Source organism: Schistocerca nitens, chromosome 6 (genome assembly GCF_023898315.1).
Source record: "Schistocerca nitens isolate TAMUIC-IGC-003100 chromosome 6, iqSchNite1.1, whole genome shotgun sequence".
NCBI classification, from domain to species: domain Eukaryota; kingdom Metazoa; phylum Arthropoda; class Insecta; order Orthoptera; family Acrididae; genus Schistocerca; species Schistocerca nitens.
In genome coordinates this window covers 724,574,424-724,600,201 of record NC_064619.1, presented here as the reverse complement: position 1 = coordinate 724,600,201, position 25,778 = coordinate 724,574,424, and the positions used below count along the sequence as shown (strand labels likewise).

The following is a 25,778-nucleotide window of genomic DNA, read 5'->3' as shown; positions in this document are numbered from 1 at the left end:
TGTGGATAACATTCCTTACATTTGAATATTTTTGCTAACGATAACAATTACCTTCACAATTGCTACTTACCACCTGCCCTTAAGATGGATATTATAAATCTTATAGTCAAGAATAAGTATTCATTTTTCTTGAGTAACAAACGATCTGCCGAGTCAAAGTGAATCTGATGCATCACTACGTTCAGAGAGCACAGAATAAAAAATTCTACTGATGTCACAGGAAGGTAGGGGACGTCGAATCGATCACGTTTTGGCAAATGACCATACGTGTGAAATACGGCTTTCTGTAAGACAGGTAAAACGTTGGAGGAGGGCTTTATTCAGCAGTCATCATAAAATTGATGATCTCCTAGGACTGAGGCAACATTACACTTTGAGGCTGTGATATCCTTAAAAGCGGAAATTTCACGGCAGATTCACACTTTTTCTTTGGCCGCGGTCGTTTCGCGCTCTCACGTATTTCATAGGACGACTGCCTCTGCTACGAACATAGCAGTTTATGTTCCCTATAGAGCTACATCCTTGCGTTAGGAACACTCACTAATCCCTCCACATGCCTATTTTCGTATGTCGGGCTTCACTGCAACAGTAAAATCCTCTAACAGAACTAGTCTTTGTGATTATGTATTCTGTGTGTTCACGGTGTTTTCTTCCTCAGATTTCCTAGGCATACATGGCCCAAAAATCTTCGTGGGGCACCAGACGCATCTTTCAAAAAGAGCGCCAGGAACTGGGCAAAGTACATACGCACCGGACTGGAGTGGGTCAACTAAATCTTTCAACAATTACAAAATCAGTCCTGTTTTCATATCATGTCGCTCCCCACAGCATAATACGAAAGAAAGATTTGGATGTCGATAAGCATCGCGTTTTGAGACTTTTGCCAGGTCGTCTAGAAACACGTTGACATCTATCTGACCACTACAGAAAGAACTAAGACCCATCGCTGAGCATTTCAGAATACCTCTACTTCCCAGTTGACTATGGCTCTGCACCACGCAAATCCGTCTGTAGTATGCTGCCAGTCTTAAAGAACACGTGGGAAATCAGAATCCTAAGCCAGCTTCCAGTTTCTTGTTCCTTGTGGCTCGTAGTAATATTCTGCTTGTACAAAGATCTCCCAGCCGCACAGGGCATTGCGCTAATGCAGCAGCGAGAGTTGAAAATTTGTACCGGACGAGGACGCAATACCGGATTACCTGATTCTTTAGAACAGTTGCCTTAACCACCTCGGCCATCCGGACACGCTTTCTGTCAGATCCAAATTCCCAACTTCTCTGTCGCCGCACAGCTATGACCTCCGCCCAGTAATCTCCTATTCATATATTTCTGATTGCCGTGGGACTTTGGAGCTTGATTCTGTCTAGGCACTGAAACTTTTTATCAAATAACCGTCGCGCCCATAGAATTATAGACTGAGCGCTGTCTGGTTTATCAGGTATGTCTGATGGAACAGACACCTATAATGTCCCAACCTCTGGTTGGATTTCAGCTGTTGCCATTCGTCAGATGCAGTGGAGTAATAGTATGACCACCTCGTGGTGTGGTTCTGGAAGAGTAAGTGCCTACACACGCTGTTATCCTGAGCCTGTTTCGACACCATTCGTTGAGCAGTCTTTGTATTGCAGCCAACTATTTGTGCCAGCCAGGGCATTGATTGCTGCATGTCCGTGAAGTACTGATTCGATATTCCTCTTAAAGCCGGCCAAAATCTGGATGTACAAAACCTCTGGGCTTACTGTGTTGAAATCTCCATCTGAAAATTTCTGCTAACGTTGGCCACACTGAATACTCAACATGCAGTGACACCATTGCTTATCTGTATCGAAAATTAGCTCGTTTAAGCTCGTTTAAGGATGGAGTTTTACTGAAAGCATCTTACAGGACTGAAAATACCAGGATATCAATAAGATATGGTTCTTTCAATGTGTAATACTTGATATTTCAGTCAGTGTATATGTTTTGTAATTTTTTAATCTCCTGTTGTTGACTTTACTCCGTAGACTGGTTTGGCGCAGCTCTCCATGCTAAGCTGTCCTGTGCAAGCCTCATCATCTCCAAGCAAGTACAGCAACCTATATCCTTCTGAATCTTCTGTATTCGTCTCTTGGCATTCGTCTATGACTTTTACCCCCCTCCACACACTTCCCTCCAGTACTAAATTGGTGATCCCTTGATGTCTCAGAATGTGTCCTACCAACCTATCCCTTCTTCTAGTCAGGTTCTGCCACAAATTTCTTTTCCCAGTTCTATTCAGTACCTCCTCATTAGTTGTGTGATCTACCCATCTACTCTTCAGCAGTCTTCTATAGCACCACATTTCAAAAGCTTCAATTCTCCTCTAGTCTAAACTATTTATCGTCATGTTTCACATGCATACATTGCTATACTCGATACAGATACTTTCAGAAAGGAATTCCTGACAAATCGATACTTTATGTCAACGAATTGCTCTTCTTCAGAAATGCCGTCTGCAGCAGCGTAATTACGTAATAAGGACTTGTGGTAGCTTTTGTTGAGCTTTTTCCGCCAGATAGAGAGATTCAATCCCTGAAAACTGAATTTCATAAATTAACAATATATCCTCTGTTATGTAATTGACTTCAATTTTGTATCATGAGATCCTTCCTCTCCAACACAGACTGAGTCCTTTTCCCGCCAATTACCAGATGGGAGGGAGAGTGGGGGATTGGAGGGCTTAGCTGGGGGATTTCCCAAGGAAGGATGTGTTAATTGCTCGATTTAATTAAGTAATCATTTAATTAACTAGTCAATTAATTTGATATCAAAAGTGTGTGTGTTAGTAGAGGGAGGGGAGAAGGGTTGGGGATTTCTCAGAGGGGATGGAGGGGGAGGGGGAGGAGGAGGAGGTTGGTTAGAAGAACTGATTATCCCCAGGGGATCATAGATCAATTATTAGAACAATAGGTTAATGGGAGACGAGGGTGTCATAATCATGTTTGCCCCTGAATATATGCAATCCACACTAACAAAAAGCATCAGCACCCCTGTTACCCTGCTACTACTATACGTAAAATTTCCTCTATTGAATATAAGTGAAGTAGTGTAGTATAAAGCAGGGTTTGGCTACTACCAGCCTGGCCTGTGATTGGTTTCAGTCTGGCCCGTGGTAGAAATTCGTGAGAGTGAGAAGAGTGAGAGAATGTGTGTGAGAGACAGAGAGAGAGAGAGAGAGAGAGAGAGAGAGAGAGAGAGAGAGAGAGAAAGAAGAAGTTTTTAGGGCAGCTACTGCAAAACGCCGTTAGTAAAGAAACGATGTTCATGAGGGGTAAATAAATGTAAATATTTGAAATGAGGTGACCATAAAATGCATGTGTACTGTTGGAGACGTGTGTTTTGAGACACAACTTGTTGGTGTGGCATGTTGGAAAGGGTTGTAATTCGTATCGATGCGTTACCTCATGAATATTAACGTCAGGGACGCTATAGTTTTCACTTCAGGTGCTGAGATTACTGGTGTCTCATCACTTGACGAGGTGGCATAGTATGAATTTTAGATACGGCAAGCAATTCATCATGATACTATCAGGAGGATGGATGCTTCCTCGCCGCAACGAATAGTAGAAGTGAATTATTCCTTGATTTATTCAGTTTTCAAGTTTTTACAGACATTTTGATCACCCGGTTGCCAAAGGTTGCCCGCGCCTGGTCTACAGTAGCATAAGGTATAGTGACTACTCACTGATGTCTCGCCCACGAAATTGTATTTGAGATGCCAGGTGAAAATAAGTTCTCACACAAAATTTAATATTTTGTTTGTTTATTTTGTAAATAATGTTCACGTCATTCATAGAACAAATATTTTCTGCTCATCCAAATGTCTTTCTCAACTACTGTGGCATAGTCATTGCGTTTAGTACATTTCTTTTTTCGCATTAGTCTGTCGTAGAATAGGCACATCAAGGGCTTGAGGCGAAATAATTTTTGGTGACAGGAAAATAAAACAGTTTCTGCACACGGATAAACTGATGTTAAAAATATTTGCATTAACACATGTTTAATACTTAACTGAGAGGATTGAAACATTTTGTTTACCTCAATTGTGTGCTAAACGAAACATCCAAGGAGAATAAATAACTGTATTCTGGATCTTGTAAATTTTTTCTAAAGTAGCGCCATCGGATTTCTTTTAACTTTTACTCTTGTAAATATGTGCTGCACAAGCGACGTCTATGCACAGTAAATTATTGTCCCATTTTTGGAAAAATTCATTGTAGTTTACAGCGTCTTGTCGAATATGAAATTTTAAATGTTCGAAATTGTCCAGCGTTTAATTCAGTTAGCCATTCGAGTAGCCAAATGAATAGCTGTATACACAAATCGTGATATTTGGTGTGCTGCTGCAGTGGGGGCAGTAACTGCTTTATTCGTTTCATTGTCGAATTCGTCGTCGTCGTCGTCGTCGTCGTCGTCGCCGCCGCCGCCGCCGCCGCCGTGCTGGCCACGAAGGTCTTTCTTCAGGGCCTCAACGATATGGAAATCGCATCGGGAGAGATCGGAACTGTATTTGCGATGTGTAAGGGCTTCCGAGTGAAACGTCTGCAGTATACTCTAAACAGCCTTGGGAACTTGTGGGTCTACAAACATTTTTCCGTGATGACTGACGATCTTGTCTTATAGGGGGATGAATTTATAAACACTTTAGAAATAACGTAGTTACTTATACCATATGTCTAGTTTTCACTTGACTGCCCCTTATAATATGGGAATAACTGTGAGCAACCTAATGCTACAGCTGTCGAAAACGATTGAATGAAACCTCTAACGTAGCAGGACAGGGCAGACGTACCTTGGGGTAGCGGAGGGTGACGACCTGCGAGTACTGGTCCTCCATGCTGCCCGGGTGGCCGTAGTGCATGTAGCTGGCGTTGTGCACCCTGGAGTCGTCGAAGTGGGCGAACGCCACCCGCGATCCGTCTGGAGACCACCACAGCGCCGAGTCGGAGGCCAGCACCTCCTCTGCAGACACAACAACGCACGTGGTAATGAACTCCATGTGGCGGCGGGCGCAACACCGGCAACCTTGTTTGGCTCACTCACTTCCTGCCGTCCGGCACCTACTGTGTCGACCTGTTTATCGCGCAGCTCCTCTCAGCTATGGCAACTGCGATAGCGACAGTGAAATGAAAAATATAGTCGTGTTCAGAAAAAAAACAGAACACCTTGAACGACTAGAGACTGGGCGTTCATATTCACAGGGAATGTACATTAGTGTGTTTTGCAGAAATGATCAGTCACCTGGGTTCAGCAAGTGTTTTGTCGCCTAGTAGGCGCAGTCTACGTCATGGGTCCTGGTAACTTTTTCCATACGTGATGGATTCACCGTGTGTAAGGCGCGAATGGCGTCGTGTGGTATAGCCATCCTTGCTGCATTCACCTCGTTCCATAGAACATCTGTGGTGGTTGGCATTAGGTCACAGCGCTGCAGCCATCTGTTCACCACATATCTCATATTTTCGATTGGAGAACATACGCTAAACCGAGGTGACAAATGCTTATCATTTCTGCAAAACATACTATTGTACATGTCCTGTGAATTTGCATTTCCTATGTCTAGTTGTCCTCGGTGTTCTGTTTTTTTTTCTGAACTTGTGTATTTTGACTAGTTACCGTACAGCTGAATGGGTATTAATGAGGAAATATATACTGTAGTTTTAAATCAGTCAGCGATGTAACCAAGTGATGTGATAGAAGAACGTATGGTGACACATGGCCCTTGGTTGGATGTCGGGGCGAATCTCTTCTTGGAACAGGGATTGACAGAGTGGGATCAAGTTAAATTTCTGTGGAGAGTACAAGGACAGTACAGTCAGAGGCCTCAAACAAAATCGAACTTACCAGGAGATGAAACAGAGACGAAATTCTTCTTTAGTGATGTTAGATAGAAGCCTGCATAGCAGACCAACTGAGTTCGTGACTTGGGGTGGAGCTACTGTAAGCTGCTCAAATTTTGCATTATTCCTTAGATGATTATATGCGGTCTGTGTCTTAATCACCATTTCGGCATATGGGGATTGCGCTAGCTCACCAGATAAGGTTACACATGGAATCACGGGAGCGTTCTATGTGATTTTACTTCTGAAGTCCGCTAAATAGTGAAAATTTAACGATTATGAACGTCGAGTCTTCCCACTCTCGTTTTTCGATCTGAACATGATTTTACTGCAGCTGATGATACAACTAAAATGCTGCGACATCGGTCGTTCCTTTAAACAAAGACCTTACAGCTAAAGTGGTCTAACCTTCAAAATGTAGTAAGAGATTCTGAAAACCAACCGCCGAAGAAATGCCAACGGCTTTCGCGGGATAATAAGAGGTCAGTTCTAGACAGGCAATGTTAGGCAGAAGACGACTAGTACGATTCTCTCCAATAAAGGCGAACCTCTACACTCGAAGCCAGGTTCACTCACCTGAGGTCACCGCAATGAACCATGCTGCAGTAGAAAAGTAAATGCTCCGTCAATTCCAGAACCCTGGTGCAATTGTTCCTCTCATTTCCGCCAGGCTTAATGGAATTCTGTACACTTTTATTACTGTGCACAATGAAAGGTACACCGACACCTATCAGAGGACATTATGAAGACGAAGAAATGGCTGTAAACTTATAAAACAAATGAATCAGTCAATCATTCTGAATTCTGAACGTTTTACTAGTGTGTCCAAGTTTCCTATGAAGACTGAAGTCTCTCTTTATTTGATAAGCACAGTAAACGGGTTTTGAACAAGATATGGAACATACGCACAGTGTCCCAGGACGAATGTTCAATATTCAAGCATATAACAAACGAACATCTGCATCAAGAAAGTAATCAACATGGGTTCTAAATGAGTAACTTAAGAGCTGAACAAGTTTTCAATAGAAGAAATGTGTTTCGCAGTAGAGAAGATTGTCAGGTGCCCATAACTATGAAGTATATAGTTTAGAGCCCATGTTTACTAGACTTTTTTGCTTCGAATGACCATTCCCATCAAATTTTTGAATAGCGACCATTTCTCCTGCTACTTCCTGGCTAAGAAAAGTGCCACTACAATTTTTGAAAGAAAGTAGAAATTGCTTTATAGGACTGACATCCAGCATATATTGTATAATAAGAAATTTTAGCTTACTTGCATTCAAAACTATGGTCAATGGCGAAGTCTGAGAATAGCAGAACGATATCCAACTACGCTGATTGAAGTCAGTCAAATATGAACTTTGAAATACCAGGGGAACACTATCTTCTGGCGACTGTAGCAATAGTAAGACATAATTAAAACCATTATGTACTATTATGATCAGATTGGCTAATGAACAAAGTTATCAGATTTCAACAGGATAAGAATTACTTTAAAAATACGTAATCAGGAATCTAGTGCACCTTTCCGGAAAAATTTATGAGTTCAAAGAAAGTTAGTGAATCATATCCATTTAGTAGCTGGTGTTGAAATTATTAAGGTAGATGAATAAAAAATTTAACAAGACCTACCAAAAAACAATTTAATTGAAACAGGAAGAATCGTATATACTGACAGAACAAGAGTGTGTTGGGGAATTTTTTCAATAAAAAACAGACATATTCCGTTAAACCAGATATAACTGACAAATACGTAAGTTTAAAATAAAAAGGGTAACCCTTTCTTTTGTTAACTCTATCTATAACTATGAAACGGTTAGAGAAGAAGGCAAAACGTAGTTGATAACCATAATAGAACTTAGTCTTAGTCTCCATAATAAGCCATTATTACTCATTAAAATCGTGGAAGTGCTATCACTTAGTTTTGCATGTACAAACATTGAATAGACATGTAAAAACCGAATGGGATAGACCTGCAGCTATAGAAGAATTACTGTCGAAGTTTGAGCAAATTGAATTCTTTAGTTCACTGGGCCTAAAGGCTGGATATCGGCAAGTCCCCATTGGCTACAGAGTAAAGACCATCTACAGCTTTCTTATTTGTTGATAAATATTATCTCTTTACGTGTTACCCACTCCCCATACGTATAGTAGCTTTTGTCCATGCTTTAGAAAAAAAATTGGGAAACGTATTGGTACAAGAACTAAGAGGCTATGTAGACGATTTACTACTAGTTTCTAAGACTTTAGAGTGTCATTTTAAGTTCTTAACACAAACTTCAATCTCATAAGAGGAAAAGGGAATAAGATGAAACTTTTCAAATCCCATTTTGAGTGACAAGAATTAAAATTTTGGGCCCTATTATACGAATTAATGGAATACAAACTGATCCAGGAAGCATACAAACTATAAAAGATGGTTGACAATCAAAAAATGCGAAGCAGTTACGATCATTTTTAGAATTTCCTGGTTTTTAATACAAATTTAATTTCACGAAGTATTCTATAGTACGAAAAACATGAAATGATATGACATCTGCAGATTTATTTGGACATTTACCGAAAGCTAGAGAAGATATGACATGTACTTTGCGGCAGTTGAGTGTTAGTGAAAGCATGTCATATTATATCCTGTTAAATTAGGAAATACTATACAAGTAGTATAGTGTTTAAAATATTTTATAGATGTTGGTGAACCGAGAACTTTATTACAGACACTGGTACAAAATTTGTAAGGAATAACTGAAAAAAAGATTTAGCTCAGGTAACAGCATATCTTATTAAAATTTCTGAATACCATCGAAACCTAATCCATCTGTAACAGTAGTGAAGGAAATCTGACAACTATTGTCACACATATAGTTTGCGACAACATAATTCCTAGGCACAACTGAGACCTTAACTGAAAGTTATTTTGAACAAATTACCTGGACTTTTGCAAGTGGATTTATTAAATAGGAATTTTATCGTGAAAATAGTCCGAAGACATAATTCTACACAGTGGTAAGTTATAAATGTGAAAGAAGAATTAAATAAAGAGGTCCAAAATAAAGTGAAGGACAAGTATGCGAGTGTGGATGATATGGTGCTGGTCAACATTTATCTTCCTACTTCCAATATAAAGAAAGACTAGTGAGTTTTTCCACAGATACAAAGATTCTGCTAAGGCAGCAGATAATCCACATCCAAAAGCTATGTTTCTTGCAGACCATTTAAGCATCAAGGAGGAGGTATGAAATAACGGTGACATTGTTAAGAGATTCATTACGTAAATGAAGTTCTCAAGGAATCCACATTCTTCATGACTTTTGTAGAACGACACATTCAAGCACCCTAGCAGGTGATCGCATTTCTTCATATTTCGTTTTCCACTCAATGATCCTCCTCGTCTACTACTTCAATATACATTATCATTACATTTTCTTCTTCTATTCTGAACTATAACAATGAATTTGCAAATGATAGCTTTTATTAATTATTTTGTTTCATGATAATTTGCCATCCAATATTTCATCACGTGTGATAAATATTTTAAGACCTGAGCTGTAAATAATGGTAAGGGACAAGCTTCTTGCTTTGAGAAATTTTCCAGTGAAATTTCAAGAAATTCTCATAAGTAAAATATTTTAAGTACATGCAGTGTGACTGTTCTCAAATTTAGTTGCAGCATGGATGCACAGACTGTGGCCCATGTGCCACATACAATGTGCCATTCGTGTGATGGCATCCCACCCCTCACTGGCGTTCCTGTAATTTTTTTATTTCTTTCACTCATCTTTCATTCCGTTCTGAAATGGATAGAGGGGGCTGTTTTAGATCTTAGTTCTCTGGAACCAAGTCTGTCTGGCATTGGATCAGAAGGATCCCAATTCAGAGTAATAACTTGTCTCATTGCAGGATATATTTGAGCTTGCGGCCCTTACACAGTCACAACAAGGAGTTTGCGATCCATGGTACTAGGAAGTCTGTGAACCTCTGATTTACAGTAATTACATGATTTTAAAATGTTTAAGTCCACCCAAAATTTTATTCTTAAAAATTCATCAGTGATTACTTAATACTGCCTACTCGGAAACTCAGTGCATGTAACATGATTTAGCGTTGCTCTACTGCTGTTTACTTCCTCGCAAATTAAGAAAGCTTCCCTGCAAAATTTCACAAAAATAACAACTGGAAAGGTCCCAAATTGTTTCACTTTCTGCAAGTAAGATCTGCATTAATAATATTTACAGTTATAAAGTATAACAAACTCAAAACTTAATATATGATTCAGCACAATATAAAATTTTGAAATGCACCTTATTACAGCGCATTAACATTGTGAAGGATGGCCCTTAACATACCTACAACCACTTTATCACATAAACTGAACTATGGTAAGGGGCAGAATTTAACATTATTTACTTGCTAAATTTCACATATACCTACTTTGGAACTAATGCATGCACATGTCCTGATATAGTTGCCATTAGCAGGAACTTTAAATTTTAGATAAGGTAGCCATTTCTCAGTTAAGTGGGAAACTGCGAACAAGTATGAATAAAGCATATCATTTACATGTCGCATATGCAATAGCTCTTTTTCTCGTCGATTGTTTCCTTCGCATTATTTACAGCCGTGGTCTTCATGTAATCAGCTCACAGCATGTATAAGGAAAGTACGTAAGGTGGTAGAGTAAATTTTTTCGACCATTTCAAGAACGGCTCAACAATAGGTAATCTACACTGCCCCAAAATTGCAGGGTGTTGGGACCACTTCTCAGGGTCTGTGGGCGTGGTGGTGTAGCCTTCTTTAGTGTCAAAATTCCTTATCTTTTGCTACCTTTATTACTTTCCAATTTTTAATACCAGTTCTATCTTCCTCTTCTTTTACGTTCAGTAATCCTTAGTGTGACAACTGTTCTTTTCCATCACAATTTGAATTTCCAAGTTTTTGGGAATTAGCAAGGATTATGAGATGACACAGAAATGTTGCCTTAACTACACAGCATTACCACCTACCATTCCACTAAATATGATTTTTTGTAGTACACTGCAGTGCTGCTTCTGTTTGAGAGTGTTAGCAGTGTCACGTTGACAAGAAAAATGTGGTAGGTCTCTTGATGAGAACATGATCTTCGAAATCCTAACATGAATGTTATATTAAAACAAAATTATGCAAACAGCAGGAAAAATAGCATCAAGGTAAAGCAACTCAATATGATATATAAAAAGCAACTTAATGGCAACAAATTACAACAAAATAAATAATCTTGCAAACTGGTTACAAACATTCCTGGATGGGGTAGTAAAATTGACTACTTAGTAGATAGAGATTAGATGAAACTGTGCAGCCAGAAGTGTGTATTGGTGAAACAGGAGTATGTACATCTCAATATAGTAAATATGTATGCGGGGGAGAGGTATGATTTTTAGACAGGACTCTGTATCCTAATAATATAATATGGTAGGAAATATGGTTGGCATACCGAGGATGGAGGACCTACACATATGTTGATAAAAGGGAGGAATTGAATACAGAGGGTTTGTTTTAACTTGAGGCAACTTGAAATATCTCGAAAATGACGCGTTGTACGAAGAGAATTCTAGGTGTAAACTTAATGTTAGTGAAGGGGACATATGTTTGTGCCATAACTGGTCGACTTCTAACCACTGCTCCTATGTCGATGGGGTCAATTTTGTGTATTTAAATGGGAACATCTTAGTTTGTAGCATATTCGGACTCTGTGCCAAAATACACATACGGTGTACTCAAACCATTATTTCCTTTGAGATAAATGACTCTGTAATAGACCCATTTGATTTTGCATTTCATGTATCATGTACAAGTAAACCTGTGAGTTGTAACGATTTATACTGATGGTCAAACGTTACTTGATTGTTGAAAATGTGATTGTACAGTATAAATAATATGTCTAGACTTTGAAATTTGTGGCAAATAAGCTACTTCTGTGGTAGCTTAGTTTTCTGTTCCCTACGGGATTGATTGTGGTGAGTCTCAGAACCATCGGCATGCCTGATTTCTATTGCCCATCAGGGTGTTGTGGCTGCATAATACAAACCACAACAGTGGCAGTAAGGTAGAATGTCCATGACGTAATGTTGACAGGCGCACCTGCCGTGGATACTCTCCGTAATCAAGCGTCCCAATGATGAGAGGAAAGGCGACTCGCCGATATCAGGCATCTGGACTGAAACAGGAAACTACTGCATCTACCTCCTTGTTCTTGGATCACGCTAAACGTATTTGCTAACTGGTCATCGTAACGGCTAACGATATAGCACTGTACAGTAAAATTTGCAACACTAAAATTTCGAACGTAGATATCAACTGTTACGACTCACATCGTAAACAGAATGGAGAACCAAATGCGTCATTTCTTAATTGAAAAAGCAGGCACATCTGATATTTGTCATTACAGTGCCAACTACCAGGAACGGAAAACAATGGTTTGAGTAAACCGTACGTACATTTGGCGTAGAAACCGAATATGCAGTAAAAGTGGGGATGGTGGCCAGTCGCCGACAGACGGGTGTCCCTTTACCGATAACTTTTCTTTTTGTTCGATATGTCGTTTTCGATATATTTAGTTGTCACAAGGTGAAACAAACGCCCTTTATGTAGGGACAACGTCTCTGTAAAGTGAGGGAGAAAAGTGTGGTGAAAATGGTGTGTGTGTGTGTGTGTGTGTGTGTGTGTGTGTGTGTGTGTGTGTGTGTGTGTGTGTGTGTAAAGACGCGGCTTTACGGAACTGAATTGTTTAAAATTTTGAGACTTGGTCCACCGTTGTCTAAAAAGAAACTTACCTGGGGTATAGCAATTTGAATTAAATAGGGAATCATTGAAAATGTGAAAGATGTCTTTGTCGAAGTAAGAGAGGTTTTGGTGACAAAAGAATTACATACAAAATACATTAAAGTTTAAGATTCCTAAGTAGTTAGAATATTAATCCACCTATACTGTTACTAGCACCAAACTGAAAAACTGTTCTAGAAAGTTAGGGGAGCCTGACTCTGATGTAATATTGTGAAAGCTGCACTTTAGCACTTTACTACAGTGGCCTTAAGAGGCATATTTAATATTAGGTAGTATTGAACAAAAAATACACATTACAAAAAGTGTACTGCAGTGACATGAAGCTCGAGAACAGGCACCTTAAAATATTGTGCGCCCAGGAAGCACATAACTTTAACAATTGCAATTGGGATATGATAACTGGTGCCTTATTGAATTCTGAAATATTTCGAGACATCCACTAAAGGAAACTGAGAATTCTAGTGCTACATCCATAAAATGTAGTTATTAACTTTATAATATGTAGCAGTAGGTAAAGATATTCAGATAGGATATCGAAGGCATTTACAGAAGTCATTGATAACCTGCAGAAGTTAAAAAACAGGAAAAGTAGTTGAAATGTCACAAAATGCAGTGTAAAAACTTGTGGTGTTACAGTATCACTTCGGAAGAGTGTTGTTTTCTCCTACGTATTCCTTAGTGACAAATGATACTCGCGAACAAATAAACGATGAAGTGTTATACAGGAGGGCATAACTCCTGTGCGGACTTACTGTGTAATGTGCGTGACACAGGTCTTGAGGATGGGACAGTGGTCGTAATAACTTCGTGAGGGAAGTACCTGCTGGCGAAACGTTCCGTTCCAAGAAATAATGCTGGAAGATAGAACACTGGCTGTAAGCTGCGTAAAACAGAGCAATTAATCTGTCATTCTGAATTTTGGGCTTGGACATAATTTTCCCAAGTTAAATGCGATAAGCGAGGTTTTTTGTTGCTTAATGGACAATGTAAAATTTTTTATCAATATAAGAAGTACTTATTCGATCAATAACAGAATAATCGTTGAGAAAATTTGTAATGCTGTCAGCGAACATTCTTTAAGCAGGTGTAGTTCTCGACTGTTGCACTCAGAGTAACAGTCAACTACAAAGAAAAGAAAACGCAGAATCTCCACCACCTGAATTCAGCCAAATCTAAACTCTTGAATGTGACGGGAACAATACAAACCCCGATGCTATCGTATATCTGATTTCCACCGCGCTCAATGGAATTCTGTGCGTTTTTATCATCGTACATCATTTGATCAACACCATCCGGGCAACTATTGGAAGACATACATCTGGGGAGTGATTCTTAAGGCGGATTAAACTCTGATGGGGTCATTTTCAGGTAAGTGAACGTCCGTGGAGAAATGGCAAGCCATTCTTCTTCAGAAGTCGAAACTAGAGAACGCAGTGATGTTTAACGCTGGTGTCAGGAGCGCAGACAGCATTTCAACTGATCCCAAAGGTTTCCCACTCCACTCTGGTCGGGATTCTGGGCAGGGCAATGCATTTTAGGAATGTTATTGTCTGCAAATGACTGGCTAACAGATACTTCTTTATGACACCGTTCTTCGTCACGCTGATGCAAATAATATTTGGCTCCGAATAGTTCCTCTACTGTATGCACTACAAAATGGTGTAAAATCCGTTCATATACTTCGGCATTTAGAATTGCCTTAAGCCTAACAATGTGACAACACACTAAGCACGAAAAAACACCTTCAAATTGTAAAAGCGCCTCCTCCGCGCTTCACTGTTTGCACTAAACGATACGGCGTACAGACCGCGTCGGCGCGCCAGTCAGCAGCGACAGAGAAGAGAAGGCTGTAAGAACAGGTCAGCCAATCACAGGTTGGCCGGCCTCGCTCCAGGAAGACAACGCGACAGCAGCGCCCCTAGGTGGAGACGACATAATCGCCGCGCCCGAATGGTGGCAGCCCATTTCGATAGCAGGTTCAACGTTAGCCACTTCATTAGTAAACAGTGTGTAGCTCAGAGATCAGCAGTCACTGCAGTTCAGTTGACAGACTTGTTAGCAGCGGTCGTTAGGACCAGAAGTGTTAGTTGTGCTTGTCTGTTCTGAAGAAGACTGATTATTTTGTATGTCGCCCTTTGCTTGCGACACATCTGTGTAATTGCACTTTTGGATGATCACGTATAAAGGACTGCAAAAATTCTCAGATCAAATTTAAGTATTTGTACTTATCTCGTTGTAATAAAATTCATTAATACGAGTTGTTTTATTGTTTGCCTAACGAATCGACTACGCAGAATTCCCAGACACAATACTACACATGATGACAGTTAACTTCCTCCAGGGTTCGGCAAACTCAGACTCTTCCATCGTATCTCCATATTGTACAGCGCCATTCATCATCCAACTCGCTCGTTTCCAATCATCGTCGTTGTTTACATCACCTCGAGCGTAGCCTAGCATTGACTACCGGAACGAGTGGCTTATGAGGGACTGATCCACCACTGCTTTGCGTTATTTGTAACTCCCTACACACAGTCATTCCGTTAGCTGGCCTCCTGGTTGATACACTGGAACTCGCGAGCGATTCCTTCCGCTTATTTCACGCGATTTTTTACAACAATCCTCCGCAGTCTTCGGCGGTCCCTTACCGCCGGTATATGAGCTCTGCCTGGTCTTGGTTTGACTGTTGTTGTTCCTTCGCGCTTCCTGCGCACAATCGCATTAGCAGCAGTTAGTTGTTAACTGTCATGGGCTTTTTACTCAGGTGACTTACAGTGACTAGCCCACATTCCAAGTCACTGAGCTGCTCTGACCGTCCCATTCTGCTATCACTGCTCCTCTACTGACAACGCATTACTTCCCGCCTCCTTTCATACTGGCGGACCCGTCACCCTCGATCTCTAATGGCCACTTCTGCAGTGTATAGGAGAGGCCGGATACACTTTGTTATGAGTTGATGAAACTTCAATCGGCCAGCCATAACTGTGGGTTCTTCAATTGCTCTTGGAGATGGCTGATCGCAACTACAGCATATGAACCATTAGTTCACTTTACTAGAAGAGTGATAAGATGATTTACTTTACATTGGCACAGGAGTGCGTCGAAAAGTAACAACTATTTTGAACAATAAAGAATCACTTGATGCATATGATTACAAACTCTTCACTACAAATACAAGCTGAAGTACAAGTGTTTAGGCCGTTTGCTGTTCCTTATCTATATAAACGATTTGGGAGACAATCTGAGCAGCCCTCTTAGGTTGTTTGCTGATGACGCTGTCGTTTATCGGCTAGTAAAGTCATTAGTAGATCAAAACAAATAGCAAAACGATTTAGAAAAGATATTTGTATGGTGCCAAAATTGGCAATTGATCCTAAATAACGAAAAGTGTGAGGTCATCCAAATGAGTGCTAAAAATTATCCGTTAAACTTCGGTTACACGATAAATCAGTCAAATCTTAAGGCCGTAAATTCAACTAAATACCAAGAAATTACAATTACTAACAACTTAAACTGGAAGGAACACACAGAAAATGTTGTGGAGAAGGCAAACCAAAGACTGCGTTTTACTGGCAGGATACTTACAGAATGTAACAGACCTACTAAAGTGACTGCCTGGACTTCGCTTGTCCGTCCTCTTTTTAGAATGATGCTGTGCGGTGTAGGATTCTTACCAGATAGGAATGACTGAGTACATCGAAAAAGTTCAAAGAAGGGCAGCACGTTTTGTATTATCGTGAAATAGATGAGAGTGTGTCACTGAACTAATACAGGATTTGGGATGGACATCATTAAAACAAAGGCGGTTTTCGTTGCGGAGTAATCTTCTTACGAAATTCCAATCACCAACTTTCTCCTCCGAATTCGAAAATATGTTTTTGACGCGACCTGCATATGGACAAACGATCACCATGATACAATAAGGGAAATCAGAGCTCGCACGAAAATATATAGACTACGTGGTGTTCTTTCCAAGCGAGGTACGGGATCTGGATAATAGAGGACTGTGAAGGTGGTTTGATGAACCCTCTCAAAGGCACTTAAATGTGATTTGCGGAGTATCCACGTAGATGTAGATGAACGGTTACAAAAGTGTAGTCGCACGCGAGACCTGAATAGCATTGGTGTCCTAACGACATGATGTAGAACACTTCATTGGAGGTCACGAACCGGGGCAGAGCGAGTCCGTGTTTGGATCTGTACCGACAACCAACCGATGTCACTGCGGTGCTGAGAGGGAGAGAGGGGGGAGGGGGAAGCGTGTCTTCAGGAGCATTTCCAATTCACCACTGCAGACTGCAGTGAGGGATCGCTGTTTCTTTGGTGTCTATGCGAGTTGTCGACTTTGATGTGGCACCGTCAACTTAGGACGACACCACACTTTCCATGAGTTAGTGTAGTAATAATTTTATCTTGGAACTCTTCCAATCAGTCCGTGATTCATACAAAAACAATATGAGAGATGTGAGTCCGTCTTGATGTAAAACACTTTTGTTATTTTGTGATTTATTCATTCCCCGAGCTAGTTTCAGCGACAAATATCGCAACCAGTGAGCTCTTCAAATCTCATTTATTGTACATTACAGCATGGTTTTAAGATTGTTGTCGCTTTTTCGGCGTATTCTCTGCGTTGTCTGTTGCCGTTTTTCTCGGTATAGATTATGTCATCTACAACCGTGAGCGAGTTCGTTGGACGGCTTGCAGCTATTTTTATACACAAAAGCATAACTTTCGCATTTCGTTCATAATCCAAACAACAGCAAGATGGCGTAATATTTTGGATTAAGAACGAATTGCGAAGGTTATCTTGACTTAAAACTTCCGGGCTGATAGGCCGTGGTCGTAGTATAAAACTCTCCCCTGACGTTTCGTCTCCGACTGCGGGAGACATCCTCGGAGGTAAAGCGGCGAACTGCGAAGAGAACTCGAGGAAGCGCTGATTATATAGGCGGTGCAGAGGGCGCCACTGCCGATCACGTGGCGTCGGCTATGAGATTCTCTGGTAATGTCAGCATTCTCGATTGAAGGTAATCGATCGTCACGCTTGCGGTGCAACGCTGACATCCAAATTTTATCCAGTTTAACACCTTCGTCTTTCCTGTTAAAATTATTACGATGTTTATGAATCCCGATAGCCTCTCTATACAAGCGTGCATAATAATGCGAGGTTTTTGATATGACGCTCGTCTCGCTGAATTTTATTTCATGATCACCTTCCTGGTAAACATGTTCCGCTACGGCCGATTTATCCGTGTGACCCAGGAGGCAATTCCTCTTATGTTCAACAAGACGGGTGTTCACACTTCTCTTTGTGGTACCGATGTAAACCTGTCCACAACTACAAGGAATTTTATATACCCCCGGTGTAGCCAAAGGGTGCCGTGCATCTTTTGCCGACCTTAAAAATTCCTTTATTTTCCTGGTTGGTCTGAAAATAGTTTCCACACCATACTTGCCAAAAACTTTCCCAATGCGATCTGTGACCTTACTAATGAACGGAAGCAAAACTTTGCCCTTGGGCGACTTGTTCGTCGTTACTCCTGATTCTCTGCCTAGAGCGAAGTGCTCGATCTATATCCTTGCTAGAATAGCCATTCTTCACGAAAGTTGACCGTAGATGTTCAATCTCATGTTTTAAATGAACAGATTCACAAAGTTTGTACGCCCTGTCTACCAAAGTTTTCATTACACCTCTCTTTTGTCTAGGGTGGTGGTTTGAATCTTTATGTAGATAACGATCAGTATGTGTGGGCTTTCTATACACCTTATGGCCCAAAGTTCCGTCCCGTCGTCTTTAAGGTCGGCAAGAGATAGACGACACCCTTTGGCTACACCAGGGGTATATAAAATTCCTTGTAGTTGTGGACAGGTTTACATCGGTACCACAAAGAGAAGTGTGAACACCCGTCTTGTTGAACATAAGAGGAATTGCCTCCTGGGTCACACGGATAAATCGGCCGTAGCGGAACATGTTTACCAGGAAGGTGATCATGAAATAAAATTCAGCGAGACGAGCGTCATATCAAAAACCTCGCATTATTATGCACGCTTGTATAGAGAGGCTATCGGGATTCATAAACATCGTAATAATTTTAACAGGAAAGACGAAGGTGTTAAACTGGATAAAATTTGGATGTCAGCGTTGCACCGCAAGCGTGACGATCGATTACTTTCAATCGAGAATGCTGGCATTACCAGAGAATCTCATAGCCGACGCCACGTGATCGGCAGTGGCGCCCTCTGCACCGCCTATATAATCAGCGCTTCCTCGAGTTCTCTTCGCAGTTCGCCGCTTTACCTCCGAGGATGTCTCCCGCAGTCGGAGACGAAACGTCAGGGGAGAGTTTTATACTTCGACCACGGCCTATCAGCCCGGAAATCTTAAGTGAAGACAATACCGGCCGTGGAAGCTTACATTGTGCGAAGGTTATGTTTTTCTGTGCTTCTTTCCGTCGATATACCGATATCTCGACAATTTTTTTCGAAATGTCGAGGGTCGATAATGATATATTTTTATATATCTACGTATGGGGTTCCCGATATTTTTGAAGTATCAGCAGTCCTACCGCCAACACTTACCTTCGTACACCCAGTCCGCGGCTCCGTTGTAGATCGTTCCCGGCACGCCGTCCGCTGTGATCGCCGTCGGCTTGTCTCCCGGCTGACGCAGGTAGAAGAGGTTGTTCTGGTAGACGAACGCCATCGCGTTGCCCACCGGCGCCCATTTGGCTAGCTGCATGCCGTCCTCACAGATTTCGTAGGTAGTGCTGGAAGTACCATTGCCGAATGTCAACAATGAAACAGTGTAAATTGAACAAAAGAACTGGGTTACGTTAGCAGTACCGTCAAACATTTTGCAGACAACGTCGTCCTCTACAGTGAAGTGCTATCTAAAGGAAAGCTGCACAGATATCCTGTCTGGTCTAAATAAGGTGTCGTAGTGATGCGAAAATCGAGTCAATCAACATCGGTGACTGTTTTCGTATCACTTATGTAGTTTATCTGCATGTGACGTATACTGAACGGGACTATCATTGGATGTGAAATGTGTATCAAGAAAAATAGAAGAAATCGTAAAGGATATGTCTGACTGAAGCGAGAGCGCCACGGAAATGCGGGAAAAAAAACTGATTTGGTAGACACCTGAACAATAAGCCTCGTGAACGCGTACTTGAAAAGTCTGACAAACAAGTATTAAGCGAGGAATATATGGATGCACTGTAGTTCCCTACGTATCGCTCAAGTAGGAACAATGAAGAAAAGATTAGATTGATAACTGCACATCGAGGCACTAGCTCTCCCTAGATAGTATAAGCGACTGGAAAATGAGGAAGTCCTAAAATGAGGTTCTATGGCAATTAAGATGAGCAATGCAATTCATAGTTGTTTGCTCAAGCATTTGCCGCATTGTCGTCCGTAAAAAATCCATCATTGTTTGCTGCCAAAGATCTCCAAGTAACCGAACATAGTCATTTCCAAACTTCCTGCCAGATTAAAACTGTGCGTCGGCTGAATCTCGAACTCTACAATCAGAGCTACACGAGAACAACTAATGTCCTGTCTTCACAGCTTTACTTCCATCAGTACTTCGTCTGCTACCTTTCCAACTTCACGGATGTTCTGAAAAACCTGCAAGACTAACACTGGTCTCCGCAATATCCTTTCTTTCAGGAGAACTTCTGTGAAGTTTGGAAGGTAGGAGACGAGGTACCGGTGGAAGTAAAGCTGTGAAGGCAGGACTTGAGTCGTTCTCTGGTAGCTTAGTCGGTAGAGCGCTTGCTCGGGCAAGGCAAACATCTAGAGTTCGAGTCTCAGCTCGTACACAGTTTTAGTCTGCCAGGAAGTAACATATCAGCACACACTCCGTTGCAGAGTGAAAATTTCATTCTGGAAACAAATCAATGATCGGTTCAGCTGGAAGATAGGAACCAGTCCACTCCATGTGAATACAGCCCACACCATTATGTAGACACCACCAGCTTGCACAATACGTTGTTGGCAACGGGGGTCCACGCCCTCGTGGGGTCTGTGCCACACTAACCCTCCCATCATCTCTTACCAACTGAAATCGGAACTCATCTGACCAAACCACTGTTATCCATTCCTCTAGGGTCCACCCTATATGGTCAAGATAACTGGATAGGTGCTGGAGGTGATGTGTTGGTAGCGAAGACACTCGCTTTGGTCGTCTGCTGCCACAGCCTTTTAACACCAAATTTGACTGCAATGTCCTAACGGACACGTCCGTCGTATGTCCCACACTGATTACTGCGGCTACTTCATATAGGGTTGCTTGTCTGTTAGCACTGACAACTCTACGCAAACACCGCTGCTCCCGGTCGTTAACTGTAGGCTGTCGGTCACCGCGTTGTCCATAGTGAGAGGTAATGCCTGATATTTGGCATTCCCGGCAAAGTCTTGAAACTGTGGACCTCGAAACATTGAATTGTCTAACGATTTCCGAAATGAAATGTCCCATGCCTCTACCTCCAACTGCCATTACGCGTGTCTTAAGCCCTCTCGTGCGGCCACAATCATGCGGGAAACCTTTTCACGCGTATCACTTGAGAACATGTGACAGCTCCGCCCAATGCACCGCCCTTTTATACCTTGTGCACGCGACACTACCGCCCTCTATCTGTGTGTGCATGTAGTTATCCCGTCATTTTTGTCACCTCTGTGTCTTGCGAGTCACTCGATTCAATCACGAAGTTATTTTTACTGCCGTGTGAGACAGAGGAATCGAACTTTACTACAGGCAACAAAACTGAAATGCAGAAGGCGAGGAACCTCCCCTCCACCTTTATTTTTCCTGAACTTAAAAAAGCTTTTTAAATGAAACAAACGTTTTTAACTTTTCGCGTATTATTCTTCATAGATACATATTCATTTCTGAACTTAGATATCCTGGAGACGTACACATTTCTCCCTACGAGAGACCAAATACCGTCACCGTAGAATTTTTCACTTTCCTGATGGAGTGACAACCTCACCTCTTCTTGAAATGCTTCATCACTACCGAAGTCAAATCCTCGGAGATGTTTTTAAGTTTTGGTAACAGGCGAAATTCAGATTGGTGCAAGTCCCTGTGCAGGAATAGGAGGCCACAACAAAGAGATTCATGCCGGAAATTCTATTTCCGGTATTGTAGCTTGAAATTATTGTAGCTGTGTTGAGAAACAACCATAGTTCCAAGCGCTAACAGAGAGCACACGAGCTCAAATTGTTAGAGGGAAGGGAAGCTGGCTAAAGCCGGAAATGAGTTCAGCCGAAATTTGTTCAAGGTTCTAATCATGTTCAGAAAGGACAGATTAAATACAGTTGGTGGTGGGGCGTTTTTATTGCTGTCAGACGTAGTTTACCTTTTAGTGAAATCGAGAAGGAAGTTACTGTGAGTCAGTATGGGTAGAGGTTATACTTCACGATCAGAATAAATAATTGGTTCGTCTTACCGATCCACTGACTCGGGTGAAACAGCTGCTGCACAGTTCAAAGAAAACTTTAGTCTCATTTGAAGTATGAATCCCACCCATACTATTGTATTTAAAATCTGTGGTAGGCATAAAACTTCCTTCGAAGTTGTACTGAATGCTTTCTCAGAATAGCATTTCGAACAATTAGATCAGGTGTCCACTCGAAGTGTGGATGGTTGAGGAAACATACTTTACGTCTTAGCAACAAATAATCCTGAATAAGCAGGGAGCATCATGACGGATACAGGGATTAATGACCAGAACGCACTTATAGCGAGACTGAATATAGTACCATATACAGTATCGCTCTTAAGTATTTTGTACTTCTTTATCTACACGCGGAATCAAAATAAACTGGTTGTTATGCTAGAAAACTGTGACTTCACCGCTGTTACGTGTGTTGATTGCGGAGTACTGGTAGGCATGGATTTTAGCTGTAAGCATCGTTTCCAGGGGGCTCGTAAGTGTAGAACGAAAAGACCGCAAAAAATGTAGACTGGTCAAAAATTCTGTGGAGTGCTGAAAACAAGACGAGATACGGTATCTTCGACGGCCGAAAAAGAAGAGGAATGATAGAAAGTACCACGTACCCATCATGAAGCAACGGAGATGAAACTGCCGTGGTGTGAAGCTCTTTCTCACCAAGCGTTATAGGTCCTCTCGTCGAAATTCATGGGGGAACGGCTAGTATGAAGTATGATGAAATGTTAACAGATCATGTGGTACCTCATGGAAAACGAAATGTATTTCTCAATCGGCTATTCCAGCGTGGAAACGATCCAAAAACACTTCTGGCTATACGAAGATAGTAGCACAAAGTTAAAGTAATCGAATAGCGAATCCAAAACCCAGACTTAAACTGCACAGAACATCTTTCAGGCGAGCTGCCAACAAAGTTGCACCAACAGATAGTCTTTCTTCAAATAGTTGTGTGGTCATTAGAAGAAGATTCCCCAGGTGCGATTGGCCAAACTCGTAGATTGTATGTCATCCAGGTGTGCTGCAGTAATACAGGCAAAGGGCTATGCAACCAAGTATTAAACTGAGAACATCACCCGTCAAGGCGTCATTATTGTTCCCCTTCTGTTTCGTTTTAACAAAATTCTTTTGAGTCTATGTAATTTGTGTGTTTTATTCTTGATGCAAAAATTAGAATCGTATAGCGTGTGTAACAAAATAGTACACATAATAAAGATTTGATTATCTCTTTCGTTTAAATTTTTCTCCTAAGGAATTTTTTTCCGAATTTTGAGCGATACTATATATATTCGCTTAACGCCCTTCTAAGAGGCAATTTCTACTCCTTCCGTTCTGCATATGTAGCGTAGCTCAGCTGTGGTTGGAATTCAAAGAAAGTTTCGACGGCAATTGATATATATATATATACCACATACATTAATAAGAGATGGTACTAATCCCTTATGGTACACAAAAAACGGGTCAAAACACTGTTGCAGAAGCAATTAAAAAAGCACACCAAATTAAAAAAAAAAAACGCAAAATTCCCAAGACTGGCTAAGTTTTACAGAAGCTCGACATATGGCGTTAATTTCAATACGAGTTGCTTTTAATGATTTCCATAACAAAATTGTGCCCCTAAATCTGGTATAAAACCCAAAGAGATTCCTGTCACATGTAAATTATCCCAGCGGCAAGGCCACTAAAGCGGAATTACTAAACAAGGTTTCCCAAAACTCCATGACCGAAGAAGACTAAGTAAATATTCCGGAATTCGAATCTGAAACAACTGTCAACATGAGTAACTTTGAAGTAGATATCCTCGTTGTAGTGAAGCAGCTTAAATAACTTAGTAAGAACAATGCCTCGGGTCCAGATTGTATACCAGTCAGACTCCTTTCAGAGTATGCTGATACAACAGCTCTACACTTAATCATATACAACAGCTCGCTCTTCGGACGATCCGTACCTGAAGACTGGAAAGATGCACGAGTCGCGCCAATACCAAAGAAGGGAAATAGGGGTAATCCGCTAGATTACAGACCCATGTCACTATCGTCGATTTGCAGTAGTATTTGGGAACACATACTGTGCTCGAACATTGTGAATTACCTCGAAGAAAACGATTTACTGGCATGTAGTCAGCACTGATTAAGAACATATTGTTCTGAAACAAGCAGCTGATTCTCACGAAATAATGACTGCTATCGACAGGGATGCCAAGCTGATTACATACTGTTATATTTCAGAAGGCTTTCGACACATTTCCTCGCGTCTTCTGACCAAATTGTGTGTCTAAGGATTATCGCCTCAGTTGTGTGACTAGATTAGTGATTTACTGTGAGGAATGTCACAGCACGTACTAACTGACGGTAAGTCATCGAGTAAAGCAGAAGTAATATCTAGCGTTCCCAAAGGCTGTAGGCCCTCTGCTGTTCCTAATCTACATAAACGACATAGTCTTAGATTGACTGCATATGATGCAGTCGTTTACAGTCTTGTAAAGTCTTCACATGACCAAAATCAATTGCAAAATGATTTCTACGAGATATCTGTATGGTGCTAAAAGTGACAATTGAATCGAAATAACGAAATGTTTGAATTCACCCACATAAGTACTGAAAGAGATACACTCCTGGAAATTGAAATAAGAACACCGTGAATTCATTGTCCCAGGAAGGGGAAACTTTATTGACACATTCCTGGGGTCAGATACATCACATGATCACACTGACAGAACCACAGGCACATAGACACAGGCAACAGAGCATGCACAATGTCGGCACTAGTACAGTGTATATCCACCTTTCGCAGCAATGCAGGCTGCTATTCTCCCATGGAGACGATCGTAGAGATGCTGGATGTAGTCCTGTGGAACGGCTTGCCATGCCATTTCCACCTGGCGCCTCAGTTGGACCAGCGTTCGTGCTGGACGTGCAGACCGCGTGAGACGACGCTTCATCCAGTCCCAAACATGCTCAATGGGGGACAGATCCGGAGATCTTGCTGGCCAGGGTAGTTGACTTACACCTTCTAGAGCACGTTGGGTGGCACGGGATACATGCGGACGTGCATTGTCCTGTTGGAACAGCAAGTTCCCTTGCCGGTCTAGGAATGGTAGAACGATGGGTTCGATGACGGTTTGGATGTACCGTGCACTATTCAGTGTCCCCTCGACGATCACCAGTGGTGTACGGCCAGTGTAGGAGATCGCTCCCCACACCATGATGCCGGGTGTTGGCCCTGTGTGCCTCGGTCGTATGCAGTCCTGATTGTGGCGCTCACCTGCACGGCGCCAGACACGCATACGACCATCATTGGCACCAAGGCAGAAGCGACTCTCATCGCTGAAGACGACACGTCTCCATTCGTCCCTCCATTCACGCCTGTCGCGACACCACTGGAGGCGGGCTGCACGATGTTGGGGCGTGAGCGGAAGACGGCCTAACGGTGTGCGGGACCGTAGCCCAGCTTCATGGAGACGGTTGCGAATGGTCCTCGCCGATACCCCAGGAGCAACAGTGTCCCTAATTTTCTGGGAAGTGGCGGTGCGGTCCCCTACGGCACTGCGTAGGATCCTACGGTCTTGGCGTGCATCCGTGCGTCGCTGCGGTCCGGTCCCAGGTCGACGGGCACGTGCACCTTCCGCCGACCACTGGCGACAACATCGATGTAC

The 25,778-nt window shown here is 41.8% G+C and overlaps 1 protein-coding gene across 1 annotated transcript in view; it reads right to left on the bottom strand.

Annotated features, from left to right (window-relative positions):
• Nucleotides 1-25,778, bottom strand: part of LOC126263124 (venom dipeptidyl peptidase 4-like) — a 324,149-nt gene that overhangs the window by 149,780 nt on the left and 148,591 nt on the right. Inside the window, exons 6-7 of the mRNA XM_049960140.1 lie at nucleotides 19,251-19,438; nucleotides 4,811-4,980 (exon numbers count right to left, since the gene is read on the bottom strand). Coding sequence (XP_049816097.1) covers nucleotides 4,811-4,980; nucleotides 19,251-19,438 — 358 coding nt within the window. The remainder of the gene's footprint in view (nucleotides 1-4,810; nucleotides 4,981-19,250; nucleotides 19,439-25,778) is intronic.